Source organism: Diadema setosum, chromosome 6 (genome assembly GCF_964275005.1).
Source record: "Diadema setosum chromosome 6, eeDiaSeto1, whole genome shotgun sequence".
Classification (NCBI taxonomy): Eukaryota; Metazoa; Echinodermata; class Echinoidea; order Diadematoida; family Diadematidae; genus Diadema; species Diadema setosum.
Genome location: NC_092690.1, coordinates 31,202,285 through 31,222,484, shown reverse-complemented (window position 1 = coordinate 31,222,484; position 20,200 = coordinate 31,202,285). Strand labels below are relative to the sequence as shown.

The 20,200-nt window shown below is 34.5% G+C and overlaps 1 protein-coding gene across 1 annotated transcript; it reads right to left on the bottom strand.

The window, feature by feature from the left end:
- Window positions 1-5,970: 5,970 nt before the first annotated feature.
- Window positions 5,971-15,006, bottom strand: LOC140230090 (aqualysin-1-like). Its single transcript, XM_072310297.1, has 8 exons — window positions 14,896-15,006; window positions 14,135-14,272; window positions 13,270-13,411; window positions 12,032-12,138; window positions 11,366-11,507; window positions 9,233-9,417; window positions 6,613-6,784; window positions 5,971-6,233 (listed from the first exon to the last, which is right to left on the bottom strand). Exons 1-8 carry the CDS (start codon window positions 15,004-15,006, stop codon window positions 6,100-6,102), a joined length of 1,131 nt encoding a protein of 376 aa, XP_072166398.1. The 3' UTR covers window positions 5,971-6,099.
- Between the last annotated feature and the right edge of the window lie 5,194 nt (window positions 15,007-20,200).

Here is a 20,200-nt window from a genome sequence, read left to right as displayed (position 1 = left end):
ATCACATAATATAACTAAAACAGAGTTGAAATTCACTGGCTGTCTTTTATCGAAAATGCAGAGTGCCTTATTTTGTGTTAATTATTCTCTTCCGTTTCTTTTACATTTTCCTGCAGTGGTCTACCGAGCAGTTCAAAAGCAGAGAAAAAAGCAACTGGACAAATTTCAGAACAGCTGTGCACGCCCGTCAGAATCTCATAAAAGATGGAGTGGAATATGCACTAGATCAGTCAACTCTAGAAGAAAAATAATAACACTCGGATTGTTTATATAGGATCAGGTAAATTTTTCACAGTTAAATCAAGAACTCGCAAAACTGAACTGTGAAGTGTTAATGACTATTCTCACGTTATGAAGGCACAAGAAAGATTTTTTTTATATTGATTTGAAACTAAAGATTCTATTTCGAAAAAAAAAATATGATGAGGGCTCATTGCCCTTTGAAATGATGACTATCAACTTAGACAAAACTGTCACTTGTTCATGTCAAATATTGTTGTAAATGCTTTCCCTCAAAATCAATATCATGTCGATTGAAACATGTCAACATATTTCAGAAAACCAGCGAAATAGAAAACTTATTTCCTGCATAATTTTGATTTATTTTGAGCCTAATCCCTCCGGGAGCTCTCAGAAAACGCAGATGTATTGCAGCACAGCAAATCGCTGGTGTGATACGACGTTTATTGAAATATGTTTTTAGTGATTACTGTTGCAAATGTTCCCTTCGTTTCAGCTGCCTAATAATTGTTCTTTACCCAAGTATTTGCTTCTTACTACATGTACTCTTCAACAACAGTAAGGATTAAAAATGTTATGTGTGCTATCTTTAATTTGTAATTTGTGGATATTCTGATTCTGATTGATGTGAAGGTCTGATATGGTAATAGTATAGCTAATCTCCAGAAACACAAATTATGTTCTGTTCTATTGAAATTGAAAATTTTGTTCCCAGGGTTTTGTTCAACTGTGGTACGTATGTAAGCTACTTTACTCGGGAAGTAAATTACATTTTTTTTTTCTATTTGTTATTTACCATCATGATAATGTTTAGTTACTGCTGATTTGCTTTCAATGTGATAAAAGCATAATGGCATATCAAACTCTCTCTTTAATTGTAAAAAGAAAGCGTAGATATCTATTTCATATTTTTAGGACTTGCAAATAAAATGATTTATGTAATTCTGTTGTCTTTGAAAAACAATTGTACACACATTTTTTCCTATAAACCTTTCAGAAGATGTAAATTAGTCTCTGCATCTACGTTTCTGTCATGTCTATCTCAAAGGTATTCTACTGAGAGAATGTTTGCACCTCTGACAAGTCTGCGGTGGGCCGGTGTGTGTGTGTGTGTGTGTGTGTGTGTGTGTGAGAGGTCAAGTTACACCTAACAACATTAAAACCTGGATTCATAATTACCTGATAAATCATTGTTATTATTGTTGCTCAAATAATTGAGCCATATTATTATCATTAGAAGTTTTAACCTTACGGATACAATTCATGCAATCAACCAAACATTAACAACTTATAGCGATAAACAAAGTACACAATATTATTCTTTCTGTTCAAATCCTTTCATCTCAATGGAAATCGTTAAATGAATAAAAGAAAAGATAGAAATTGAAATAGGAGTCTCAATATTAACACATTAAATGCGTGTATGTGTCTTTGAAACGAAGTGTATGTACAGATGTCTATACAACTCTTTTTTATACCCATTTTATTTTTTTTTTTGCCAGTTCTCACACAGTCATAATAGTTGTCACTCATGCATTGTCATGCTAAAAATTATACATATTTCAAGTTCATCTTAATTGTATCACATGGCATAAGAAGTGTAATGAAATCCATTTTACAGACTTTACCGAAACTCGTAGTTTAGTTGTCAATATTATTCCAAATCCATGTTTTTGTTAAATCAATATGAATGATAAACCAAATATATTTATGTTCCCAATGAAAAATCTTACATCAAGGGATAAAAAAAAAACCATACACTTAAAGATAATAAAAAAGAATGGACATCTCAATATACTGTAAACTGTATATGCAAATGAAGTAAAACAAAAATTTACGGTAATTGGTAGATAACAACTAATTACATTTTAGTATATACTCGGTAAGTTTCCAGAAAAAAAAAATGAACATGTTCAATTGCATCGATAATTTTGCAAGCTACTGTGTTTTACTATTCTTAATATATATTGAAAAACATATATAACGGGACTTTTATCATCCAGTTAACAAAATTGTCAAAATAAATAAATGATAGAGATTGTTGCCATTGAGTCGAGATACGTCATTCTGCCTAATTACATTGATTAAAGGGTTGAGGCGCAGATATTTGTAAGTCAAGATACGTTCTTTTGGCATACTGAAGTGGCTTCGCGGGAGAATGCTTACGCGCCGTAAGTCAGGATACGTTCTTTTGCCTAATTGATATGTTGCCGTGTGAGGATTCTCGCACAACGTAAGTGAGGATACGCTCTTTTGGCAAACTAGAATTACTCATCAGCACAGTGCTGTGATTCGGTAAAGTGCTGTATCTATTCTAAACATGGCAATTACTCTAAAACGGGAGGTCCTATTTTACTGAAATTTTCCCGAGATATTCTTTAATAATGCCTAAAAAACTTCGCTGCTTCAAAAGTGTTTTACCCGTATGACGGAAAAATGGGAACCAATTGAATTTTCAAACTCGTTTTTCTCAGAATATGATATTCTGAGTTACGTTGTTTTGCCTTATTACGGCCGACAAGGTCAAGGACACGGGACTTAAATCATCATAATAGTAAATCAATAAATTTATTATTATGATAACTCAAATAGAATTATGTCTTCTCTGAAGCTGAACTGATCTGGATTAAGGGTCATGGGGTAAAAGGTCATGGAACTCATTACATATAAAAACATACAAAATGCTTAGCGATGGAGGCATCCTTTCTTCTGTGTGAATAATGTTTTTTTTTTTTTATAATAATGTAATGTATATCATATTGTAATGTATTGTGTGTATTTCTAAGCACATTGCATATATTATATATATATTTTTTCTATCTTTTTTTTTTATTCCTTTTACGTGTATTTCAATGTTTGTACATTTTAATGATTGTACATTTTAATGATTGTATTTTTTTGTAATATATAGTCGGACCCCTGGGAAAAACAGCTCTTAGCTGACCAGGACTATCCGTCCCATGAGTGGAGAATAAATAAATAAAAAATAAATTAAAAAAAATCACACTCTGTACTGTATAAATGCTTATGATGGATTTTTTGATTTACCTTAAAATAAAGAGAAAAATGAGAATGAAATAAATGAAAGAATGAATAGAATATAAATAGAATAAAGAATACTAGACTTACATTTTCCTAAATCTTTAAGAAAGCAGGAAGAGTTATATTACCCTATCTATGTCAGTGACGATTTGTTGGAAAATGTAGTTTTCATGACAAATATAGATATATATACCGTATATCCCCCACCCCCCCAAAAAAAACCAAACAAACAAACAAACAAACAAACAAACAAACAAACCACAACGGTACCCCCGCAATGTTAGCCTTAAGTATAGTGAATTAATCCAAATATAATTTCAGGGTATGAAAATAAAACTAATTGCCAACATCTTATAGAAAACCTCATTCGATTTACATCAATGGTCAGAGAGAAATGAGGAAATTTGTAGGGGATGTCACTAATCTCTCCCCTCCAAGTTTTGTCTATTATTCACACACAAGATCATTGAAGTGTTTAACTTGGAAGAATCAGACTCATGACATGCTTTACAACAATCCACATTTCTCTATGACTGCTTAAAAGGACTGTACGGTACTGGTTGAGGTGGGAATTCATGTTTTGAACATTCCTAATTGATATATTGAGCTCCTTGACATCTCATAGAGTGGTTTCTGAATATCTCACAAAAGGCTAAAAGCAAAATCCCCAACTCAACCAGAACTGTAAACACCCTTTAATCGGGTGGGTTTTCTGCAAAATAGACCTAAGATACTATATTTTAAGACCCTGAAGTAGCATTTAGACAGTTTAATCATATTGGTTATTATCAATGCAAACATCTGATTGTATTTTTTTTCGCAACATACGGTATGTCCCCAAACGAAAACTTATATTGTATATATATATATATATATATATATATATATATATGTGACCGTGCACCTCAAAACGAACATAAAGTCGCACACACTGATTTTGCGTGAGGACTGAAAATAAGTGAAATGGGTCAACCTAGCCGAACTTGACTTTTTCATATTTTCTGAAAGAGCGGGTCTTCTTTTACATTATGCTAAAATTTGGTATCATAAAACGGGCAGGAAAAAGTGGGTTTTTTTTAGCAATTCATCTCGAACATTTTTGGTAGAATAGTGTGATTAGGTGTGTCTTTAGAATCCCTTTTTCATTTCTGAAAACCTTGTCCACACTCTTCACTTTCAACTCTAATAACTTTTGAAAGGATAGTGCTACTGCTTTGAAAGTTGGCATTGATTATGGACAGAATGTGTTAATGAGGCATGCTCAATTTCAGTTTAATGTGATAATCCCTTCATTGTTGTTACTCTGGTGGTTTACTTCCTGCTTTTTGTCCCATTCATCGCACAGCCAGCACGGTTTGGTAAAGATTAAGCGCTTGAATAGACACTGTACTTCAGAGCCTCTTTTCTCAGTTCACACTTTTCCTGAGTTTGTGCTTTCTTTCCAATATTTAGATAGGTTAGGAGAGTCCATTTGGTTTGAGTTATACATCATTTTAAAGCTTAAAGTCTGCTCTTTCAAAATATGGTTTTAACTAAAAATTCATATCGGGCGACTTTTTGTTTGTTTTGAGGTGCAAGGTCACATATACACACATAGAAGTAAAATCAAATTGTGAGAATTCAAAGGCTACGTCTACAACCTCTTCATTTTTCTCATATATATTATATATATATATATATATATATATAGATTATATGCGTATAAGATAGCTTTATATAACAAATAAAATCTCAAGCACGTGATGAGAATTTGCTAAAGCAGGATATAGATAACATGGCAGCTCCCAGCAGCAACTTGATTGATTAATGAAGAAAATTGTATGTATACCTTTATTATGATAATGGTGTCAAAGCTACGCACCGATTTCTCCTTCCTTTCTCATATCTCACCATACGTATAAACACATAGATATATATGAATTATATATATATATATATATATATATATATATATACATATACATATATATATATATTATAGGTGCGTGTGTATGTCTGATTGCTTTATTGTTGAGACTATTCTTGTGATACCCATGAACTACATATACCCAATATATATATAACCCAACTTATTTCTAAAGAGAAGAGCTCAAATCCTTTAAAACAATGGGTATGTGAATACCATAAAACAAATTTTCATCAGTGGCGGCCAAATAATATATTGAATATATTTTATTCGTAGTCCTTGGTGTATTTTAAACAATCGTATTAACAATGCTAAGACGTAGGTAGCATGTTCATCAACAAACACAAGGCGAGTGTGATGGAAAATTAGGCTGTTTTAACTTATATTTACTGAACCTATATTAAATGTTGAAAGGATAGTTGCGTTCTAATAATTTTAATTGGTGGAAATTCTTAACGTGATATCCTCATTAGTTTTACCCTTTAGATGAAACTGTGCTTTCTACTACTGTTGACTATACATGTTTATCTTTAATTGAAATTTATTTTTGTTTTATGACGTCTTGATATGCGAAATGCAGTGTGGTAACTACCCGACGAATCGTATTACCCGAGTCATCAACATGATGTGCAGTTATTTCAGATCAGTGAGAAATTTGATTTAAGTTTCTATTGTCGGGATGAAAATCATTGGGGATACATGTGGTAGGTCTATCCATCTTGACACGTTTGTATCAAGGCAATTACCATCCGAGGGTAATTACCCCCACCCCCCTTTCCAGCTAAAAGATTAGAGTAAAGATTAGGGTTGGACTTAAGTTTAAGTTCAGGATTTATGAGAAGGGTTAGAGTCAGGGAAGGGTCTGCGGTAATTGCCCAGGGGGTAAATACCCTAGACCCCACAGTATACGTTCAAGTACAATAGGCCAGCTTGTTTGGGCTTCGGAGCTTGCAATCATCGACAACTCCTTCAGTGGCCATCTCAACGACCAAGTAGTACACATCCTCAGAGCTGTAGCCCATTGACAGCAAAGCAGCAGCAATACCTACGAGAAAACAGAAAGACAATCATCTTTAAAAGGTCATCCAACACAGCAAGTCAGTCGGTATTACATCAGCACGATCAAATCAATGAGAGGAATAACATAGTCTTCAATTCATTAATACAAGTAAAAAAAAAAACAGAAACAGGTCAAGGCTTTACAAATCTAAATCAATGATTGATATCAAAAAGTGACAATAGGACGGCCACGCAAAAGATAGATTATACTGCATACCATGTCATGAAATAAATTGAGAAATTTCTTAATGAACGTGTTACTCTCATTTGAAATTCAGTAAACAAGTATAAATGGAAGAAGCGTTATTTGCGTTTTTGTTTCTTCAATATAATGGTAAGGACTATTGTCAGAAGCAGTCACATACCGGAGACATGTGGACAGGCCATGCTCGTTCCGCTTTTCTCAGTGACACCGTTAGTGCTACTGTATGAAAGGCTCCAAATGTTAGAGCCGGGAGCGAATAAATCGACGCAGCTACCGTAGTTGGAGAAATACGAGCGAGTGTCAGTATAATCAGTGGATCCAACTGTGATGGCCTGTAAAGAACGGAAACAAACCACTGCCCTTTAGAAACTCGGAAAAATGGTCATTTTACAGATAAATAGTTGAAACAAGTAAAGGAAAAACGTCGACGTTGCTTATAAATCTGCATCATCCGAAAAATAAAGCAAAACAGTAATTTCACTGCAGCACTCATGCACTTAACTATAATGCCTCCAACTTCTCATTTGATCAATATTTTTTTAACACATTGCACGATTTTTCAATCTCCTATGATCTTCAGTTATGATTTATTGTTGACATAGGATTGAGCTTCAATACGATAATACCATCTACATTATACTATAGTATATATATCCTATCTATCATACCATTATTACGCATAATATTATGCCATTGCATTACATTTCGACATTGGTTAAATGGTAACCTTCGTATGTGTATGGGTGTGTTTGTGTGTGTGTGTGTGTGTGTGTGTGTGTGTGTGTGTGTGTTCAATATTCAGTGCGTTTATCGTGGATTATAGCTTGCATTTCTTCATTTCCTTTTTGTAATAATCATTTTTTTCTTTATTTCCTGTATTGATAAATAATTTTGTATTGTTAATATTACTGGTGTAGTTATATGCCTGGCTGACAAAAAATGACAGCTTCAGGTGAGGTTCAGCAGCCTTATCATGGATTCTGAGGGACTTATTTATACGTTAAAATAAATACAAAATAATAATAATGATGATAAAAAATGTGTGTTTTATTTAGGAGGATGGGAGGGGAAGCTGAAGTGCGGGTAAGAGTAAAAAGAGAAGATAAATATCATGGTGGCAATTCCATATAAGATTGTTGAAAAACAATTGAAATATGTTGCAAAGTTCTTGATTGTTACTCCTATTCCATACTTATGTAATGATAGTTAAACCATTTTGTTTTGGAATCGTCAATGCTGATTAACGTCGTGTTTATTCAAAGTTTACATTTGGAAGTTTTCTGAACGTCTTTATGTGGAAGATTTTTTAGGTATATAAAACGTTTCAAATGTACGTTAAACTAATCATAAAACCTTTCGGATTTTTAAAGAATTGCAGAAAACCTTTTGGACGTTATAAACGTCAGTAAAACCTTTTAAGAATATAGAAAACGTTTGGTGGACGTTCTGCAGACGACCAGAAAACCTTTGAAAACCGTCTAGAACAACTGTAGAACGTTCAAAAAAAGTTTTAAGAACGTCTAAAAAGTCTCATTACCTGTTCCAGAACGTTCACATACCTTCCATATCCGTCTACAACACCCATAAAACCTTTTAAGAACGTCTAATGTTGATTTTTTTATTAGGTATAAAAAAAGGTATAGTTGTGAGATTATACACGCACAATCTGGGATTAATGTACCCTAATCCTAATCCTATCCTCACCTGTACCTGATTCCCTACCACCTATACCTATACTACATACTATTCCCAATTGCTGAATATATATCACATTCTTTTCTATATCAAAATGTTGTAATGCATGAAGATATTACTAAGATTAAGTCAAATACACCTTAATTAGGCCTTTTAACATTATGAAAATACGTCTTCATAACACAATTTGATATTGTGAATAACTGAACAATAACATATAGGATAAAATTTTTAACGCTGAAAGTTTGCACCCAGCATACACCTTTAGATTTCAATGTCTTTCATCTATATCCTCTAGTTTTCAAATCTTATATTTTCTCAATTGAATATTCATAAGTATGCATGAATATTCATGATGAAGAAACATTATTGACGAACACGTATAAGGTGACCAAGTAAAAACGTTTTTTAAATGTTAATTAAAGAGGAAGTCGACGTAGCAGACATACCGAAAACGTTGTGTAACGTCCATTGACGTTTTTAAAACGTTTTCCAAAAACCTGTGCTTTGCGGTAATTGATAATTCCCATACAGTACTTATACATTAAAAATTGAATGTACTTTTTGTCATAAAGATGTAGTAAACTAAAGCGCAAAACTTCTTGGGTGTATAACAGCACCATCTTTCCATTGTCTTGTTGGAGCCTGATCTCATTGTTTCGAATATGTAAGATTAGACTACATTGTTTTTTCATGCAAAGTTTTGCAAACACTTAATCATTATAATTCTTTACCTGTATATCATACAGTCATTGGTGTTACCTGATAAAAGCAATGGTGATAAGGGGAGTTTTCGCGATATGGCAAAATCATGAAGTAAGATTGGAAAAGGGAAAATGGTGTGCAGGTGTTTGCCATTTAGTTTTTTGTTTTGTTTTGTTTTTGTGAAAAAAAAATACGGGAGGCATCATTTTTGGTAAGTGCTCTGCCGTGACTAAGGTTTCATCATTAATGTTTCTCTGGAGGAAATCATGAAGAAATATATAGGCTGAATGTTTGATTACAATGTAAACCTTTCAGATATACGAAGTATTGATAATTTTTCTTGCAAAGAAACTACTCTTGAGGCTAAAAAGTTTTGATACATCTGGTGCAGACGCCGGTGACGTGTCGCATGCATCCTCGTCACTGTTCCCAGCAGCTACCACAACCACAATTTCAGCTTTCCTGGCACTTTTCACGGCTTCGTTCTGCGAATTTGAATAGCTTCCGCCGAGGGACATGGACGCTACGCACGGCTTGTGACCATACCATATGATCCATTCCAAAGCTGTTCAATCGGGTAGAAAACAGATCGCAATTACGAGAAACGATGAATGTCACAAAATCTCACAAGGGGCACTGCTATAAAGATCAAATAAAATCATGTTTGTAGATTGGTGACAGCAAAAAGTCAAAGACAATCATACTGTTAAAGCAAACAATTTGGCAAAATTGGAGCCGATAACATTTTTCGCGACATTAAATATTCGCGAATTTGCCATAGGCATTCAATTGACAGAGTACACAAGAGCTTTCGCTTGCAAAATCTCGAGTCCCTACGGAAATCGCGAAAATTGTGTGCGTTTGATGTTTCCTTGTATTTTGCATAACCCTTTCATTGTCTTACTAACCAACATCAGTTAACGCAGCTTCATTGACTCTCCCAAGTATAGCCAGACCTGCATCAGCTTGATTTGAATGTTTAAAGAAAGGCCTCCCATAAAGGTATTTATGAATTTGCATGGCTTAACAGATTGGTACATGTATAGCGATTAACATGCCGTTTGATATGTATGGGCGCATTAGATATTATGGCTATCATCATTAAAAAAAAAAAAAAAAAAAACTTTCCAGAATGTGTAGCACATTGCTAAAAAGAATTCTTTCGTCTTCTCATTTTCTTTTTTATTCAATCATTGGATATCGTGTATCGCAAAACCAACACAATGTCCCACTTTCTGATTTTACATGAGGATTCCAGATATTCATGTGCAACTGGTCAAACTAATCAATCTTCAGATTTTTTGTATTTCTTGAAAAGAGCAGTTTTTCTTCGACATCATTCTGAAATTTAAGGTCATAAAACGAATGAAAAAAAATGTGTTTTTAGAGGGCGTTTTTGGATCACATTTGTGTAGATTTTTTTTCTTCGAGGTCCCATTTCATTTCTTGAAATAATCTTTACACAACTTTCACCTTCAAATCTATTTTACTTTTGAACGAACATCGTAAATGCCATGGAAGATGGGATTAATCGTGGATACGTGTCTTGATTTTAATTTCAATATCAACTTCAAGATCTTTTTCGTTTTTTTTTCAGCAAAACATATGTATTTCACTTAAATTACTAGGGCATGTCTAACGTCATCTTAATCTTATAATCATTCCATTGTTGTTTCTACACCATTTTACATCTTATTTTCTCGTCCCATCCATTGCAAAGCTATAGCAATGCTTACTGAAGTATCGACCCTATACTCTTGGAGAAGAAGAAGAAGAAGAAGAAGAAGAAGAAGAAGAAAAAGCTCTTTCCTCAGTAGACCATTCGCTTTTCCAGAGTGGGTGTATTTTCTCAAATATTTAGGTAGGATAGAAGAGTCCATTTGAATTGAAGACCTGAATATAAATACGACCGAAGTCAAATTTTTGGCCAAATTCAGTTTGACATGGGAAATTGTGGCTTATGCATGGACTCATCTTGTGTATAAATGATAAATCCTAATTACCCCCGGAAGTGCCTGAAATGAATGAGTTAAAGCTTATATTAATGTAAGAATGAAGGACTTGGGTCATTTTTACATTCATATAATGGCGCCCTCTCTCATCCTTCTCTCATCTCTATAGCAGAATATCATGTATATGAATCAAAGTACGACCCAAGTCCATATGAATAAAAAAACGACCCAAGTCCGCCACACAAAATGGCCTCTCCACAATTAATGTAAATATTAATTGTCATAATAATATATGTTCTAATTTGTATATACAATGTTGCCTTCCAATCACAGTTAAATAGAATATTATTGGACAAATAAAAAAGATATGAAGTTTGTTTTTTTTTTTTCAGTTTACTCGAAATGGACTTCCATGGACTTGGGTCGTTCTTATATTCATATACTCAATTGAATTATACATCAATTAACGCTAAAATTCTGCTGTTTCATGATCTATCCTTAACTAAAAATCTGGCGACTTTTTGTCGGTTCTCTAATGCAGAAGCACATTTTCATTCTTACCTGCAATGGAGTCGCTCTTGTAGCCCGATCCATTGCAATCCAGGGTCCTTATCCCACGAACTTGTGCCTCGTTAGCGACACCGTAGGTGGTACTGGCAGCAGTGCCAGCGCAGTGAGTCCCGTGACCGTCACAGTCGATTCCCTACATAAAGTGGTTCAGGAAGACAACAATAAATGACTTTGGGGTATCAAATTAATTCAAATACAAAGCCTTTACGTCAGGCGCCATACATACTGCATCTTATAATACTCTCAGAAAATCGAGAGAAAATGTCCTTACTCTTTCAAGAGTGAAGATATTCACTTAATTTTTATTTCTTTTTTTAATGAGAGAAGCATATCAGAAGTCAAACATTGCAATCCACGCCCAAGAACAAAGGAATGACATTTATTTTGGTTGTAGGTTATTGCTTTCCCTGGTAGTGCACAGAATATGCAGGTTTAACTATAATCCGTTTTGAGTGTCGATTATTGTTAGTTTCTTTGTTTGTTTTTGTTGACATATAACTGTGTCTGGCAAACCTCCCTTAGTCACATCTAAAATGATCCTTAACCATCAGTCAAAACAAGTCGATCAGTAAATTTCACTGCTACTTCTGATATAAACCGGCCATTATTCGACACAGATTCTTTATCAAAATGGAAGCATTTTGAAAATTGTCTTACATTTCCACCGATCATATCAGCTGAGGCCCATGCACGGCCATCAAAGTCATCGTGGTATGGGTTGATACCAGAGTCGATGACGTAGATATATTTACCATATCCATATGCTGATAAAGATGTAATAAGTGATAAAGAGTTTCAAATCGCATATCTAATAGCTTGGTGCACTGAAAAAAAAGTCCGATATTAGATATGAAACACTGAGCTGGTGTTGAATTCCCGGTGCTGATTATTGGTATTAGATTAGTACCTCCTTGTGTCACTTAAAGTGTGTGTACAGTTCTGGTCGAGGTGAAGATTTAGCTTTTAACGTTTTGTGAGATATTCAGAAACCACTCTATGAGATGTCAAAGCGCATGCGGTTCTAAGGGGTATCAAAAGTTTATTCGATGAAAATCGGTTTTGAAATGGCTGAGATATCCAAAAACAAGGTGAAACAAAGAGATACTAATAAAGTTGGGGCATGTCGCCTTTTATTATTAGCACTTTTTTGGATATCTCAGCCATTTGAATACCAATTTTCATCAAATAAACGTTGAATCCTTCTTAAAATTACATGCTCTTTCATATTTCATAAGAGGCTTTTCATTATCTCACTTAGGAATGTTCAAAACATGAATCCCTACCTCAACCAGTACTGTACAGTCCCTTTAAACATTCTTTTTGATTTTAAGACGATCTAGGTCTTTCCGATAAAGAACTTAATTTTTTGGGGGAAGAAAAGTACGAACACATTCACTCCACAATAACAAAAGTTAGCGTGGTATTCTGTTGGCACTGGACGGGTGGTTATACCGGTGACATTAACACCAGCAATATCAAATCAGCACGATGCGGTGTCACTGTTGAATTGACACCAGCGCAGTGTCAAAGATATAACCAGCTAAACTGTCAAATTAACACCATAAAGTGCCAGGTGGATACTTTTCAACATCATCACAACGCACTTTCTACACATGTTGGTGTTGTCCTCTATTGACATTTGATCGATGTGAGATTTAACACCCACGGTGTTAAATCTTATGCCGATGTTTTTGCCGTATAGATATTTCAGAATTGAAATGCAATAATTATCTTATTCGCCAATCATTAAAAAACGAGCAATATCGCTATCTCCACCTGTATGCATTAAAATGTTAATTTTTTCCAACAACTAAAAACGTGTTCTGTGGAATTATGAAACATGAAAAAAAAAAAATAAACTGAAATACTGTAAAACAAGATTAAACAGTACGTACCGTTAAGTTTCATAGTGCCATCCCTCGGCAATGTTCTTTCATCAATGCGGTCAATTCCCCAGGAGCCAGGTGATCTGTTTGAGGACTCGGCATGGATAACTTCGTCTTCTTCAATATATCGAACTCCTGGTAAAGATCGGAGCTATATAGAAAAAAAAAAATCATAGTAAGATGAGGCAAAACCACCTTCAAGGACTTTAGTGGTGATTTTACATGTGACCGAGAAGTTACTTCAGTATCATGTGAGAAAGGAGAACAAACTGAATATTTGCGATCAATGATCATAACGCCGTGACATATCTCTTGGTCAAGGAATTCTTAGATTTTTTAGTGTAGGCGTCATAATTGTTTAAAGGGGAAATCCATTCTAAATATAAATTAGTCTGAGAGGAAAAAGTAAAATCTTATGAATTCAATGATAAAAATGTGACTCAAATCAGACGAAATATATGGAACTTATGACATTTTGATTTTTTTTTTGCTTATTTCAAACTAATATAGCGTGACCTTCAACTCGTTATATTTTACTCTTCCTTGTCACTTTCACATTTATATTTGAAAAGGATTTCTTCTCTAAGTGTGCAAATCATTTTTATTAGAAATTGAATGGAATGCTGAAATTGGGGTTAAATCAGTTGTCTTTTTTGTTTCACTGTTTAAATCTGTAATTATAATTTTCAAATAGCAGCTAACAGCTAGTAACCTTAAAGGCAACGAGTTGATTGCAGTTATGTATATAAGTTATTAGAATAAACAAAGAACAACAACAGATAATTACCAAAGTATAAAGACAGAAGTGTGTATAGCTTCGTGAGCAAAACGTATCTAAAATACACGCAATGTGACATTTCCCTTCTATACTTACAAGATTAAGAGCTACACCGGCAACGTCTGCTTGTATAACGAATCCATTTAGCGCCTTTAAGAACTTTCTCTTGATCATGGTCTCCACTGACACTTCGCTGTTGAAACGACTGATGAAGGAGTCTAGATCGACGTCGTCCTGCATAATTATTCAAAGGAAAGCAGATTTCGTGTCTTCTCTTGATTCACATTCGTAAACGTTTTAATCTAGCACTCTCAAATATTCGAGAAGGCAATTTATTCACTTATTCACAGTAAAAGTAACAACGATACAATCAACTATGATGATAATAGGCCCTATATTATCCAACGTAAACGGATGGATTGCTGTGCTCGCAGCTCAGCTGGCATGGTCGTGCTGGTCTTCCGAGGAGTCCAAGTTCAACGGAATAATCACATTAATCAAAACTCCATACAATGAAACTAATTATATACACATTTACTTACACTTGATAGAATCATACAAACAAAATATTGATATATCAGTACATCAACTAAAAGAACATTACAAAAAAAAAAAAAAAAAAACTAGTGAAAATGTTACCCCTTCCATCCCAACTGCCAACAATATTACCTTCCCCACCCACAGCCCTGCCCATATAACATAATCATTAACACATTACATGGATACCTGATCACATATCATAACATCCAGTATAAAACAACTATTTATCGCTTTCTTAAAGAAATATGTAGAAACATAACAACAACAACAAATGATAACAATACTAATCATGATGTTTAAATGGGTTTCAAAGTCACCTCCAACACCACGATGTAGCGACCTTGGATGCGATTCTTGGCCGGAATGTGGTACGGAGCCAAAGCGCTGGCAGCGGCCACGGTCAAAGCGAGGAGAAACAAGCACTTCATCTTTGACGATCTACAGTTTGTGCCAAAAGGGAATGGAAAATATTATTAGAGCAAAGTACGGATTTGTTGTCTTCACTTTGTTACTCTGCTTCACTGTCTGGATATCTACGCATTATACGTAAACATTTTTGCAATTGCGTTGTAAATTCTGAAGAAAAAAAAAATGTAGCTTTTATATTGATTTTCTTTGATTGCATGAGTAGCAAACAAAACCATTGCAAAGCCGTTCAATCCATTGTGACCCCAAATGTGCATTCAGATAAAAGTAGCTCATAAACGTTTTTTTTTTTGTTGTTGTTTTGTTTTGTTTTTGTTTTGTTTTTTGCTGAGATTATGTTATGATCACACAATGGTAGGCCTACTCTTCAGCTGAATCGAAATCATATCAAATCAATTCGGCCACTCTAGGGGATACGGTATAAGGGCGACTGATACTGACTAATAACTGAAAAGACTAAAAAATGCACTTTCAGTTCATTTTTATGAACACACTTAGATAAGTAACCAATAGGCCTGTGTCTGATTCAATCGATGAATAACTGAACAGCATGTCCGCCTTTTTGAAATGAAAATTCGATTTAAGTTAAAATCAAGAAAATTTTGACAAAATGCTTAAGGTCTCGGAGAGAGTAGATACTATAGATAAGATGAAGACTATATGCATTATACGTACATCTGTCAAAATGAATGAAATCGACTGATATGATAAATGAAATTCAGGTTCGACAACTTTTACTAGATCACAAAAGCTGAAAAAGCCATGATGACATGATATACTTTCATTACCTGTTGGGCGACACTGAAACGAGCAACGAATAGTGACGAGCTGGCAGCAAGACAATTGATGTCTGTTTGTGTCCTCAGCTTCATTTATAATTCAGAGTCAACGTGCTCGAAACAAGTGAGAAACTCCACACCTGCTCGACCTTGTATAAACAAACACTTGTGGAGACGAGAAGAGAGAAAAAAGTGACTACGTTGCATCTTTTACGATGTATCAGAGTGACGAGTAAATTGGCATGTCTAAATTGCTTCCCTCCATCTTTTTCAGATTGATAGCATTTATTGCAATATTCATTCGTAATAAAGCCCTAATGAGTACCTTCGCGACAAAGAATGTGAATTGCCTCTTTTACAGTACGCTTTCAACCACAACTCTGGAATGTATGAAGGGGCAAAAAAGAACTACTGTAAGAAAAGGACCATTCTACTATAGAAATGTCAGACACTTCGGATGTTATGAAAATTTGATCTTTCATATACAATTCTTTCAAGAAAGTGTTGTATTAATAGCACAGTATGAGAACGTAGATTATTTTGTTCAAAAAACATTATGATGAGGGGCACAGAAAAAAAGGAGGAGGGAAGCAGTGTATTACAGGAAAAAAAGGAAAGTGAAGAGAAATGAGAGGAAGAAGATGAACAGACACGACCAACACAAGCTTAAATAATAATAATAATAATGATGATAATAATAATAATAATAACAATCATAATTATTATTCATTACATTTGTAATGAGGTTGATGCAATGTTTCTAAGCGCACATGGAAAGGACGAAAGGAAAAATGAAAAATGAGGGATAACAGACATATCAAAACACAGGTAAGAATAACATGACATAAATCAATGTGTGGACCGGTCATTAAACACATACAGTAATTGAATTACACTCAGGCCATTAACTTGGGGAAGCAATCAATATGGGAAAAGATGGTTTTTAAGAAGTGCCTAAAATCATTCTACTGATGGGGCTTGTCGTACATGAATGGGTAGATTGTTCCAAAGCTTGGGTGCAATAACCGCGAAAGAGCGTTCTCCGTACCGTGTCTTAGTGCGATGGGCAGTAGCATGGGAGCGCAGACGTCTAGATGCAGAAGAATACGATACAGAGGCATCCAGATATAAATGAGTTATGAATAGATAAACTAAATTGATCTAAATAGATCCTCGTCATTTCACCAACTAATTATGTTATCCAAACACCGTCTTCCTCTTCTATCACCTTAGATCTATCTCCTGTTTGAATAATATTTTGCCAGCGCTGAAAACACGTTGATAAGAAATTGTCCTCTTGCACATTCAATCAACAGAGCTAGACGCCCTGTCATCTCAAACGGGGCAGCACAATCCTGCAGTGTACGCGTAACTACTGATAAGCCTTTGTTCGTCATTCGGTGAAATTCACACGACTATGAAATGGTGTATAAAGGTCCTGCCATCACGACCATACTATAAGAGCATAATTATGATTATAAAATAAGATCATCTTCCATTTACCCTTTTTTTTTTCTATTCAGTCCCCTTGTGATGTTGAATTCCCGGTGCTGATTATTGGTGTTAGATTTATACCTCCTTGTGTCACTTAAACATTCTTTTTGATTTTTAATTTTAAACAAAACGATTTAGGTCATTCCGATAAAGAACTTAATTTTGGGGGTAAAAAAGTTACAAACACATTTACTCCACAATAACAAAAGTTAGCGTGGTATGCTGTTGGCACTCGACGGGTGGTTATACCAGTGACATTAACACCAGCAATATCAAATCAACACGATGCGGTGTCACTGTTGAATTGACACCAGCGCAGTGTCAAAAATATAACCAGCTAAATTGTCAAATTAACACCATAAAGTGTCAGGTGGATACTTTTCAACATCACCACAACGCACTTTCTACACATGTTGGTGTTGTCCTCTATTGACATTTGATCGATGTGAGATTTAACACCCACGGTGTTAAATATTATGCCGATGTTTTTGCAGTGTAGATATTTCAGAATTGAAATGCAATAATTATCTTATTCGCCAATCAGTAAAAAACGAGTAATATCGTTATCTCCACCTGTATGCATTAAAATGTTAATTTTTTTTTCCAACAACTTAAAACTTGTTCTGTGGAATTATGAAACATGTCATGGAATTATCAAGATTTTGGCGTGAACCATTGGTGTTAGTCATTAGGAAAGTTAGATAAATAAACTAAATATAACGAGAAAAAAAAGAAGAAGATAGAATTGAAATACTGTAAAACATCAAGATTAAACAGTACGTACCATTAAGTTTCATAATGCCATCTCTCGGTAATGTTCTTTCATCTATGCGGTCAATTCCCCAGGAGCCAGGTGATCTCTTTGAGGACTCGGCATGGATAAATTCGTCTTCTTCAATATATCGAACTCCTGGTAGAGATCGGAGCTATATAGAAAAAAAAAACAAACAAATCATTGTAAGATGAGGGAAAACCACCTTCAAGGACTTTAGTGGTGATTTTACAAAATGTGACCGAGAATGTTACTTCAGTATCATGTGAGAACGGAAAACAAAATTAATATTTGCGATCAATGATCATAACGCCGCGACATATCTCTTGGTCAAGGAATTCTTAGATCTTTTTAGTGTAGGCGTCATAATTGTTTAAAGGGGAAATCCATTCTAAATATAAATTAGTCTGATAGGAAAAAGTAAAATTTTATGAGTTCAATGATAAAAATGTGACTCAAATCAGACGAAATATATGGAACTTATGACATTTTGATTTTTTTTTGTGCTTATTTCAAACTAATATAGCGTGACCTTCAACTCGTAATATATATTTTACTCTTCCTTGTCACTTTCACGTTTATATTTGAAAAGGATTTCTTCTCTAAATGTGCAAATTATTTTTTATTAGAAATTGAATGGAATGCTGAAATTGGGGTTAAATCAGAGTTGTCTTTTTTTGTTTCACTGTTTAAATCTGTAATGATAATTTTCAAACAACAGCTAACAGCTAGTAACCTTAAAGGCAACGAGTTGATTGCAGTTATGTATATAAGTTATTAGAATAAAAACAACAACAACAGATGATTACCAAAGTATAAAGACATAAGTGTGTATAGCTTCGTGAGCAAAACACATCTAAAATACACGCAGTGTGGCATTTCCCTTCTATACTTACAAGATTAAGAGCTACACCGGCAACGTCTGCTTGTATAACGAATCCTTTTAGCGCCTTTAAGAACTTTCTCTTGATCATGTTCTCCACTGAAACTTCGCTGTTGAAACGACTGATGAAGGAGTCTAGATCGACGTCGTCCTGCATAATACCTAAAGGAAAGCAGAGTCCGTGTCTTCTCGTGATTCACATTCATAAACTGTTTAATCTAACACTCTCAAATATTCGAGAAGGCAATTTATTCACTTATTCACAGTAAAATCACAAAGTAACAACGATACAATACAACTATGATGATAATAGGCCCTATATAACCGAAGGTAAACGGATGGATTGCTGTGCTCGCAGATCAGCCGGCATGGTCGTGCTGGTCTTCCGAAGAGTCCAAGTTCAACTGAATATTCACATAAATCAAAACTCCATACAATGAAACTAATTGTACACACACTTACTTACACTTGATAGAATCATACAAACAAAATATTGATATATCAGTACATCAACTAAAACAGCATTACAAGAAAAAAAAAATGAAAATGCTACCCCTCACATCCCAACTGCCAACAATAAATATCCTCCCCACCCACAGCCCTCCCCATATAACATAATCATTAACACATTACATGGATACCTGATCACATATCCTAACATCCAGTATAAAAAAATTATTTATCGCTTTCTTTAAGGAATATGTAGAAACATAACAACAACAACAACAACAACAACAATAATAATAATAATGATAATAATGATAACAATACTAATCATGATGTTAAAATGTGTTTCAAAGTCACCTCCAACACCACGATGTAGCGACCTTGGATGCGATTCTTGGCCGGAATGTGGTACGGAGCCAAAGCGCTGGCAGCGGCCACGGTCAAGGCGAGTAGAAATAAGCACTTCATCTTTGACGATCTACAGTTTGTGCCAAAAAGGAATGGAAAATATTATTAGAGCAAAGTACGGGTTTGTTGTCTTCACTTTGTTACTCTGCTTCACTGTCTGGATATCTACGCAATACGTAAACATTATTGCAATTGCGTTGTATTTTTTGAAGAAAATAAATGAAGCTTTCATATTGATTTTATTTGATTACATGAGTAGCAAACCAAACCATTGCAAAGCCGTTCAATCCATAGTGACTCCAAATGTTCATTCAGATAAAAGTAGCTCATAAACGTTTTGGGTTTTTTTTTTGTTCTGGTTTTTTGTTGTTGTTGCTGTTGTTGATTGTTGATTAGTTGTTGTTGAGATTATG

Bases quoted from the DNA above. Each gene is read 5' to 3' on its own strand.
- LOC140230090 (XM_072310297.1), bottom strand. From the start codon at position 15,006: ATGAAGTGCTTGTTTCTCCTCGCTTTGACCGTGGCCGCTGCCAGCGCT. The intron at 13,412-14,134 runs GTAAGTATAGAA...TTTTCTATATAG, and splicing joins CCGGTGTAGCTCTTAATCTT to CTCCGATCTTTACCAGGAGT. The intron at 6,234-6,612 runs GTATGTGACTGC...GTTTTCTCGTAG, and splicing joins GGCCTGTCCACATGTCTCCG to GTATTGCTGCTGCTTTGCTG.